General features: G+C 33.4%; 1 protein-coding gene across 1 annotated transcript in view; it reads right to left on the bottom strand.

Moving 5' to 3' along the window:
* Nucleotides 1–202: 202 nt before the first annotated feature.
* LOC111869729 (phosphatidylinositol 4-phosphate 5-kinase type-1 alpha) overlaps nucleotides 203–11,894 on the bottom strand; it is a 141,939-nt gene continuing 130,247 nt past the window's right edge. Inside the window, exon 19 of the mRNA XM_023861461.2 lies at nucleotides 203–1,643. Coding sequence (XP_023717229.1) covers nucleotides 1,632–1,643 — 12 coding nt within the window. The 3' untranslated portion in view covers nucleotides 203–1,631. The remainder of the gene's footprint in view (nucleotides 1,644–11,894) is intronic.

Here is an 11,894-nt window from a genome sequence, read left to right as displayed (position 1 = left end):
AAGTAGATGTTGATAATAACAACAAAAAGAACAATGTGTTTTTAAATGTTAAATTTTAAACTAAGTGCAGTGTAACAGCAACCTGAGTGTATACACCTGATGATGGCCATTTGAGGCCGAAACATGTAGTGTAAAGGAGAGCAAGATCAAGGACATATAATATATTGTTTGCACTTGGGACACGAGTTCATATCATTTATCGTATAGAGTGCAACAGGATGCTTAAATATAATATTAGAGTGCATATTAAACACAAAATAATTTTCTATAACAAAATCTATGAAACCCTATTGACTTCCATTGTCTAGCAATAGGAACTGCTAATCTTCCAGTATTACGGGGTCATCAACCATACCTTAATTTGGGCACAAAACTTTATAACGTGGGAATAAAAGAATTCATATCTCCCAGTTGTACAGGTTCAGCAATCATATTTAACTTTGAGAATAATGATGCTTGGTCTGCTGGACCATGCATATATCACCATCACAATAATGACACACAGCATAATGAAGATTAATACGAGAATTTTGATCTACTACTTCATCACGTGTAGCCTGGTAGCTAGGTGACATGTTTCATATTCAGTGCAGATTGCACTTATGAATATCTTGAAACACAGATGTATGTATGTTCCTGATGAACATGCTGCCTCCAACTACATCCAACACAGCATATTCCTCCTAAATAATGGCACCCATCTACTGGACTGCATAACCTAAAATCTTATTGTGTGTATTAATATTGCATTGTTTATAGGTAAGACAAGATAAAATTAAAGAAACATTAGTAAGAAATGAAAATAACCTGTCACTCCATAACAACTTACTACTCTTCTATGCATAGAATACTTTCCTTTTATTCACAAAGTAAAGAGAAGTAAAAAATTATACCAAAACTTTGTGACTGAGGGGGGAGGCTGTCCTTTTTATTTTAAAGAGGGCCAGAGTAAATTAATAAAAGCACATAACTTGTAGGTAACCATCACATGAAAGCCTTGTCAGTGATGAATATTGTCTGCTGCTATCATAACCGTTGTTAATGATATATTTCAGGTCTCCACGGTAACAAACCCCACAACAGGAGTTTAATTTCAAAATGAATAACATTTAATTGTAGTAAGCTATAGAGAAAATCATGAGTCATGTTATCTTGTCATGGCTGATCCACCTGGATGAAGACATTGTTGGCAAATGATATACCTCAGAAAAACAAGACAGACGATTTCAAACATTAACAATTAATAGGAGTTTCTTACTTTATATCATTTCATGGCAAGTAAGATATGGCATTTTTAGTTTAAAATATACTCTCTCCATACTGCTGGTGTCCATTCTAATTTGAAAATCAGATCTGGACATACAGATTTATCAATCATTGTGCACACAGTTAGGATCTGGAATTCAGAAGGCATAGATCTGTTTACTTATCGTGCACTGGTTACAACATACACAGGACCAAGAAACTGTAAATGCCAGAGTTAAAAAAAAATCTTTGAGATGTCACACATGATTACATTACGTTGGTTCACAAATCATCCCTCAGTTCGTCATATAAACCCAACACTGATTACAACATCAGTGCTTACTGTTCTTCAGAGTTGTAGCATTTGTCCATCCTTCTCCCACTTTTCAAAGATGAGTCTGAAAACACACGAAAGTGTGGGAAAAAGTTGAAGTAAAAAGCATGTTAAGAAAGACCACACACCTTCAGAAATCAAGTATGGTATAAATGGGTTCTAACCACTCTTTCCTTACACTGATAGCTATCAGTATACTATAGTATATAGTATCTATCTAAAGTACACTGAAACTGGTCACCAGTGTCTGTAATCCCTGCAACCCAAGCACTCTACAACTGCAATATAAATGTCTGGGTCAAAAAAGCTATTAGAAACTTGAAATAAAAGGGATGGCTATTGTTTTGAACAAGACATAATTTCATTCCCATGCTCCCGTTCTAAGGAGCCTTGGCTCCATGCCAAATATACCGAATACAAATAACACAATATAAATATTTATTTGAATGCAAATTGCACAGATTATCATCAATTTTATATTATGCAAGTCATTATGTGTACTGTTAAATGAGCTACCTAGTGTACAAATTGCAACTGCATTCACAGTGGTATGATTTGGTTTTGTTCCCAATTTGAAATGCACATTTTCTACAAAAAAAAAATCTAAGCACAATTTTACTACAAAATAATTATGAAATCTACCAATTAAAAAAAAAAAAACAACTGCATCAGTCATTATGAAAGAGTGCAGGTAATATAGGTATAACTGTTAATTTAGGCAGTCAAGATGGCAATTTTGAGCTTCAGCAAGGTAAATTAATAACTTAAATATAACAGAATATTCAATAATCACCATGGTATTTTTACTGCAATATTGTGAATTTCAGGAAGCATTTCTCCAACCTCAGGAGCAAAGACCGATGATACAACACACGAAGGAACATTCATCTCAAAGAAATATGTTTAATTATCAGTTAATTATAGAATATGTTCAAACTGCTGTGCAGGTAATATAGGTATAACTGTTAATTTGGGCAGTCAAGAAGGCAATTTTGAGCTTCAGCAAGGTAAATTAATAACTTAAATACAACAGAATATTCAATAATCACTATGGTCTTTCTTACTGCAATATTGTGAATTTCAGGAAGAATTTCTCCAAACTCAGGAGCAAAGACCGATGATACAACACACCAAAGAACGTTCATCTCAAAGAAACACGTTTAATTATTATCAGTTAATTATAGAATATGTTCAAACTGCTGTGGTCATTAAGCTAGGATACACCCACATAAAACTGAGCCTATTTGACAAAAGGAACAGAAGAGGCAACTGTATCTGCGTTTAACACAAATAACAGCTTGGTCATAACCTGTGAGATTACATTAGTATGATTTCTTGGGAAATTAAAATATTATTCATAATCTTACTGAGCTACACATAAATAGATTTTTAACCAGAAGGGACAAAAGTGGGTGGTGGCCAAGAATGTGATGGGAAGCTGAAACAGGTCATTCACAGACCTAGATTTCTTTCAACATTCAAGATATAACAAGTCATACATATTAACACTCCTGCATGGTAAAATGAATCTCTGATGGCTGAAGTACAATGCTGCAATCCCCATATTTTAAGACATTTCCGCATTTATCATCATATCTTACACAAAATCTGATATTGTTTCAGCTGTAAATGAGTAAATAACAAGGTAAGGTTTCTGTTAACGCAACAAATGTGGTATACAGTCAATCAATACTCCATACTGAACCAAGTTACAACATACAATGCCCATACAGGAAGGATGCACACACACATCAATGATAGCAATATTTTTACATCTTTAACCAATGATGCACACTGCATGAATATCAACACACCATAACTGCCCATGTAATAATATCCACAATACATTTATTACCGCATAACCATGGGCATAACAACCTCCACCCCGAGACATGCTCAACAACGTGGCTTTCTACAATCATGCACACAACATGAGCGAATTTTAATATCATATCCCATAAAGTTATAATAACTTTAATATTTTAGGGTTTAATTGTATAACCTTCAATTTCATTCCCAAGGCCTTATTTCTAACATAGCATCCTACCAACATGACATTCTCCTTTAATAAACATCACATGCAAGAATTTTTAATATGTTAATTTGTTTAATATATCTTTAATTCAATTGTTATATAATTCTCTGTACATATATGAGGGTAAGTCAATAAGTAAGTTACAAATGGATATAGAACTTAAACAAATAAGAGTACTGATTTGAAAAATGCTGTTATTTCTCAACTTGATCTCCCTGTACATTGAGGCACTTGTCCCATCATTTCACAAGCCTCTGAAAACCAGCAGCATAAAATTCTTTGGGCTGCTGTCAGAACCAGGCGGTGACTTCCCTTTCTACAGCTTCTTCATCGGGAAAATGTTCAGCCAAAAGATGATGTTTAAGAGGGCCGAACAAATGGAAGTTGCTTGGAGCAAGGTTGGGGCTATAAGGAGGATGCTCAAGGACTTCCAACTTGAAATTTCACAACATCTCATTTGTCTTGTTGGCAGTAGGGGGAAGCGTATTGTCATGCAAGAGCAACGCACCTTTGGTGAGGAGTCCTGGTCGCTTCTATTGAATGGCCTTACAAGTTTCCTGAGGATGTTACAGTAGGAGTCGGTATTTACAGTTTGTCCTTGAAGCTGGAATGCAGTGAGCAGTATGCCTTCCTGAACCCAGTCACCGCCTGGTTCCGACATCAGCCCAAAGAATTTTATGCTGCTGGTTTTCATGGGCTTGTGAAATGATGTGACAAGTGCCTCAATGTACAGGGAGATTATGTTCAGACATAAAAGCATTTTTCAAATCAGTACTCTTATTTGTTTAAGTTCTATATCCATTTGTAACTTACTTACTGACTTACCTACCTACAATCTTAATACTGCGAAGGCTAATATTGTAATTTCCTATATTCTAATCTGGGCTGAATTTTGTAGTATGAACATGTTGCGCTAGATATGGATCCATATTTGGGAGTTAAAATAACTTTAGTTGTTCGATCATAATTACTGCCTGATGATGGTCCCGACTGAAACATGTAGCGATGGGAAAGTAAAAGTTCAATCTGAGTATTGATTCATTGTATAACCACGTCTGTTGTGTTGACAGAAACCTCACCTTGCCATTTCCTCATGACACACAACAGGATGCACACTGTGAAAATACTGTAAATGATTTTTATGTAACTTTTGTTAATCCACTGTTTTCCAAGATTATTTCTGTCTCAGTCATAATATTACATTAAAAATATATACAAAAGAGTCCATAAGCAAGAGTTTTATAATGAATTGCTGTTTCAAAGTGTGTTTTACAAGTTTAAACACCAGAAGTGAAGAGGAAATTGAAGATATAACAGACTAATCTGTTTCTTTGCAAGACAGAACTATGACAGGTGTATTCTACTTATACCTGAGCAGAAAATGAATTCTTGTGTCTTGAAATACATATTATTACAATAAAAGCATGGAATAATAATGTGTATTCTATTGAGACTGAATTATTGGTTCTGTGTTTCACATTCTGAACATGAGCATAAAAGAATATAATTTTATATCCCAGACTCTTTCTATTTCGTGAGAAGGAACAGTTAGATGAAATGAGCAGTGGGATTTTACAAGCAGTGCTAAAGCACAATTCAAAAACAGACATTCAATACTAAATCCCATACCCAGTGCTGGCAAGTATTTCACAGTTGTGACTGGTTAAATTGTGGAAACAGAAAATATGCAAGAGAAGAAACTACTATCACAGACTACAGATTTGAAGCAAATGAAAAAAGTATACAATGTGTAATAAACCAGCAAATCAAGGCTACAAGGGAAACTCCTGAAACATAAAAAATATAATTATATAGACTACAGAAGCATTAAACTTTTACACGCCAACCCTGTCTATGTATAAAGTAATTACTAAACAGTCTCACATTCTTACCATTCTTCTTGTTGAGGCCTTTCATAGTACCATTATACAGTCTATTGCACACTACTGCTGTTTTGAATTACATTCTTCTGGGATGTGATGCTCTGTATATGGCAGATAGGTACCTCTGTTTCAGAGGAACCTCCAGCAGTTAATATCTTAGAAGCAACACAGATTAAGAAGAATTCTACATTCTGCGATATAAAACAATGTAATCTGTTGAAAGTCAACTGATATTTCAGAGGAAGATGCTTGATTCTTGCTTGGCTTATTCTTTAACCCCAAAGATGGAGGCAACACATTCCTCTCAAATGTCAGTTCACTTTCAATGGACCACATGGCATTATATCCCAGAAGACAGAACTCTTCATAACCACAGCTATAAGAATCTCAAATCCTACAACACAGTTTAAAAATCTGTCATCTGAAAGTTCTATAATTACAGTGATTTTCATGTTGAAGAGTATCTTATGAAGACATACCCCTTTATGGGCATCAGAATCAACTAGAAATATGTGGGTTATGGAAGGAGTTCCTTGTCTCAATGTTCTCCTAAAATTCATTGGGCTGGTCTCTATCTCCCATTAGGAAATATAAATTAACCATAATATATTCTCCTACAGTCTTATTACAATTGGGGAGCAAAGATTTATATGTGGTTTCACATGCACACAAACATACACACACACACACATCTATAATGCATTAAAATGTTATAATATATTCACAAAACTACCGTTTTAATGTGGGACATACTGCAAAATAAAAAACACTGATATATAGAATAACCATTCCAGTACCAACAAAACTTTTTGTTTATTCAATATTAAATCTAAAATCAGCAGGCATTGAAAACTTCTAGAAATATAGTTACATTATTGGACCATGAAGTGTTTCGTGAAATTATAAAAATTACACAAGGATATTTAATAACAGCTAATAAGGTGTTTATATTCCATATGTCTTCATAAAGAATCACAATAATATAGATTACAGCCAAAGCTATGAACACAGCAAGAAGGAGCTTTTTAAAGCCAACTGCACCATTAGCATATATTCAATTCCTTTTGTATTTAAGTACTCCAACACTACCATTTTTACTAGCGAGAAAAAGTACGTTTTGTGAATACAGTCTGTTATTTAAAGAAATGCCTATAAATATCTTATTCTTATACAATACAAAAATAAATTTCAAAATTATATTTGTTATGTGTCAATCACAGTGGCCATGTGATCTAGGGCATGAAATGTCTTTGCCCACTCGAACAATGAATTTGAATCCCACTCAATGCACGGATGTATGCCTGCACTTTTTCTGTGTTTGTGTTGTTCTGTGTTGCAATGAACTGATTCCCCTTCCAAGGATGCCTACCAACTGTATGTAAGATTCACAGTTTCAGATGCCAGAAGGCTTAATTCATCAAAGGAAGAGGATGCTCATAAATAAGTGTATTTTAACAACCACTGCAATGATACCGTCACAGTAGTGTTTGTGGTCTTGGTAGCCACAGTTCACTGCCGATCATATAAATATAACTAAGAATCAATTCAAGTATACAGGTCACAAACTGATTAAAACAGGAACCTTTACGATGTAAGGCTTTATGAACGCAAAACTGGTTTATGAATATCAGTTTTTGTAATCAGTATGCATACCAAAAGGATCAGCCAATGTTACAGCATACTTTTTGCAGACAGAGGCAACTCTACATGTGCATAAGGGACTATAAAGAAAAGTTTAAAAATAATTATGCATTTCTCTTAAAAAAAGTATACATTTGAGTATAAATCCTGTTAATTATGCCAATAAAAACAGCATACAACTATAGTGACTATTTTAAAGTTATAACTTGTAATATGTTATGGACTATTAAACCAGCACACACAATAATATTCAAATTACCAATAATATCACTTCCACAAAATCCATTTTTTACAAATTCCAAGAAGTGTCATGCATTATATGTCCAGATACTACATTCTAATAAGGGATATTTTATTTTACAACTATGAGACATGCAAATAAACTCAGTAATTAAAAGTTAAGAATATTAATGTGAAGAGGAACCCAAATAAAGTATGGCAAATTTGGAATTAAAGCAGCAAAATTCCTACTAATGAACAATACTGACATGAAACCACTTACAGACTCCATTTACATCTCTAAAATCACCAGAGAACAGGGGATGTGACTGAACAATCTTTGCAGTGCTGTACCTCTGAAATGTTGAGTTTCAATCATCTCTGACTTGATAATTTATCTGACTGAAAGCTAAAGCTGTCTTGGTGCTTAACTAATTAAGCACTATGCCATGAAGACGTATGGTGGAGCGGTTGCATAGATCAATGTAGTCTTGACATTGTTAACAGTTGGAGTGGTCAGCTTCATGGACTGGCCGCTTTACCCCTGGGGGAAAGAGCCACTGGATAGGAGGCTGGGTGGACCCCAGAACTGGTCTGGATGAGGAGAAAAATTTTGCCCCTTTCGGGACTCAATCTCCGAGCCTTGGCCGTCCAGCCCATAACCAACCTTACCTGACTACACTCACCAAATTCATGTATGTCCCCTCCATAATTAACCTGTATAAAACAGATGTTGGATATGTGATTATATATACTTGAAGGGGATCCTTGTAATCAAAATTTAGTGGAAAGCTGATTTACTTTTAACAAACCACACAAAATATATAACATTTTTGTGTCTGTTTTGGACTCGCTCATTTTTTTAGGAAATATATCTGAATGCTTCATTACTTCTATAGTTGAGACTGATGGGAAGAATATGTTAAGAGTTTATTTGATCACGTCATGTGAGGCCAATAAATTTATTATTATTTTTATTATATACAAATGATTTAACCCATCATATATCAAATGGAGAAGTGGTTCTTTTTGCAGATGATACCAATATATTGGTAACAGACAAGAATAAAATTACTTTCCAAGAAAAATAAAAAAAGTAATGATCCAGCTAGAATCTCGGTTTTCAAAAAATATCCTGATTATAAATACTGCTAAGACCAAAGCAATGCTATTCCAATTAAATAAACCATATGACATGACTGAGCCAGTTATTACTTTCAAAAATATAAAAATTAATTATACATCACAGTTCAGATTTTAAGTTATCAATATAACACATAATCTAAAATGGAGCTCACGTGTTTAGTCCTTGTGGCTAAAATTGAATAAAGCATGTTACATTATCAAATTCTTGAAAGATGTAGTGCATTTATATATACTCAGGAATATATACTTTACCAAATTTCTATCATTAGTAAGTTGTGGTTTGATTTTATGGGGTGGAGAAAGCAAAAGTGGCAAAGTACTGAAAATAAAAAGGATACTTCGTTTAATAAAAGGTGTAAATAACAGAACATCATGCAGACCTATTTTTAATGAATTAAAGATTTTAAATGTCATCTCTTTGTATATCTTTGTGGTGTTGTGCTATTTTCAGAAATATAATTTAAACTCTATGGGAAATTCAGATTTATATGAATGTAATACTGGAAGGAAAGATGATTTTCATGTGCCAAATTGTAACACATCAACTTTTAAGAGAAGTGTTTTCTCTCAATAAACTCATAAGGTTACCTTGCATTTCAATTTACATATTGTATCTAATTTGATTATTTATCTGGTTTGATAGTGTGTGTTACATTTTAATTATACATTACCCATGTCAAGAGTGATTACTTATTGTTGACAAATTCTAATCCTTAGGCATCTGGGAAAAAGTATTTCAAGAATGATGTATTTAATGATGTGACTTGTTCACGTGTTACTGGTGTAGCAATTATGAATGCCAAATAAAATGAAGGAACGAATGAATTACTAGAAGTCTGGGAGATGGAACACAACTTAAGTCTTATTTTCATAAATTCTTATAAAATATCTGAATGATGCTGACTGTAACAGCCTCATTAATGAGCTTGTCCAATAATACAAAACTAATTATTCCCAAAAATGTGATAAAGAACTGAGTGTACAGTTAAGAGATGCTAATACATTGCTTACTGCATTACAAGTACTGGGGGGGGGGCTGGAAATACTTATTTAAATTACACACAGAATTAAAACAATACAAATTACACAATGCCTTTTACTTTTCCACTGCTGCATATCAGTAGTAATTTATATAGTTGTAAAAAATTCTGTATTGTGCTCTCTCAATTTTAGGTGAAAAAATCTTAATTCTGGTCCTCAATACCCCTACTTAATCCATCTGTTTCACTCCTATTATAGGACACTTTCTACTTGCATGTTTAAATTTTTAAACAATTTCACTATCAGGTCTTAACATGTGTGGCAGTAAAAGTTATCTTGATATATTAAACATAAATATTGTACAACTCATTTAAAAGACTAATAAGATATATACACAAGCAGTATACTTCCCTCATAGTTTCCAACGCTCACTTTCTAGGAAGATGTAAAAGTAGTTTTGATGGAACCAATATTATGCATAAATAGTTACCATGTTACAATACTAATGATATCAATTACAAATTTTAAATTCCTTCACCAAAGTCCAAAAACTATGAACACTTTAATTAATACTACAATCATTTTGTTACTTCATCAGATCATTATATTATCAGTTTCTATTAAAAGACACATAAACTGTAACAGTACAAGAAATTAATGATTATAATAATTATATAATGACATTTCTACACCATTCATTTTCCTGAATGAAGAACTTCTTCCCAAGGCTAGCAGGTTCAAAAGTGATATGATAAATATTATGAGTCATTAAGAGGGTAGATAAGGTATTACAGACTGAAGGTAATAGCAGCTAAATAGTAAAACTATAAAAGCTATATTAGATTAATATGAACATAAAAGGCTTCAAAATATGTTTACATACCAAACTAAAAAAACAATAAACAAAGATAACTAAATTAAATATAAGGTAATTTGTAACAGGAATGAAAATTAAGATAAATTCCTTCCTTGACAGCTGTGCAGCTCTCACATTATTTGGATGATACCACTATGACAACAAACAAAAGAACACACACATAAAAGAAACTACGGTAGTCTCTTGTATGACTTAAAAGTATCAATGCCATGTTTGTTAGCCAGATTCAGGCAAGAAACACAGGCACCACACAAGCTGAAGCAGGTATATTGCGGTCTGGTGGGAGCACTTACCAATTTTGGCATCAGTTTTCAAATACCCTGTGGAAGTATATGTGTACGAACATGTACACATATAATTTTGAAACCATACATATGGAATTAGAATGTTAAAAATAAAATCTTACTGAACATTTACTGAAAATTAACTTGTTACCCCTAACCAGGAGTCAAGTTGTCTAGTAATTTCAGTACTGAAGTGTGCTTTCTGCTTGTACTATATTTTCGTCAGTTACTATTAACTATTATCTTTCAAAAGATACAAAGGGCTGTGAAAAGGGCAACAATCATTGTTTCTTGAAGATTAATAATCTGAGGTAAGATAAACTCGACATAAAAAAATATGTACACGCATTCATTATGAGAACGTTCCATGGATGCTCAATTCTGAATCCTGTTGACTGCAGAAAATTCTATTTTCCGTGCCAAGACATTTACAAAAATGTTGCTGCCAATCAGTAGGCTATATGGAAATTTGTACCATTATTACAAATTGAATACATTAATCATCTAAATTACATGTAACACTGAAATAACAAACAATGACCTAAATACTGAGATATTAGCAATTTCTTATTGCTGATCTGTAGAGTATAATTTTTTACAATATTGAAATGGATGCCAATTGAATTGGTTTTCTAGCAGACTTAGAGGATGAACCATTAATGAATGTAAAATCAAGTGTCACATCTGCTTGTAACAGTAGCTGCCACCATTACACAGACTTCTGCTACCTAGCCCATCAATATGTAATGGACTAGTCAACATTTAATACCTTATACATGAATTTATTTAAATTTCATTACATCTAGGTAAGAACTGATAACTTTGAGGTAGACATCTGACATAAACTCGAATTAAGTTTCTACTGTCATGTTACTGTTAATTTTAGGGGGCTATACTCATTGGTACTATGTTTTATATAATTTATTGATTATTAAAAATTAATAAATCTGAACAAAAAAAAAAAGCCCATGATTTATTTAATCCGTCTTGCAGTGCATACACTCATTTATCTCCTTCTCTCCCTCGCACTACATGTTTCGGCATAATAATGCCATCTTCAGGTGCTTACTTATCCACGTCAAACCAGTTCATTGCATGCCATGTTCACACATTAAAATAACTAAAATATGTATCTATCATATACATTGTCAAACGTTAAAAATATTAAAATTGTTCAGGATACCACATCGCTACGTCGCCCCTCACTACGTCAGTCACGCCCATTCTCCTTTGTTGGAGCACTCCTTCA

This window comes from Cryptotermes secundus, unplaced genomic scaffold (genome assembly GCF_002891405.2).
Source record: "Cryptotermes secundus unplaced genomic scaffold, Csec_1.0 scaffold2336, whole genome shotgun sequence".
NCBI lineage: Eukaryota > Metazoa > Arthropoda > Insecta > Blattodea > Kalotermitidae > Cryptotermes > Cryptotermes secundus.
Note: the sequence above shows the minus strand (reverse complement) of the source record. Positions and strands in the feature narration are given on the sequence as shown.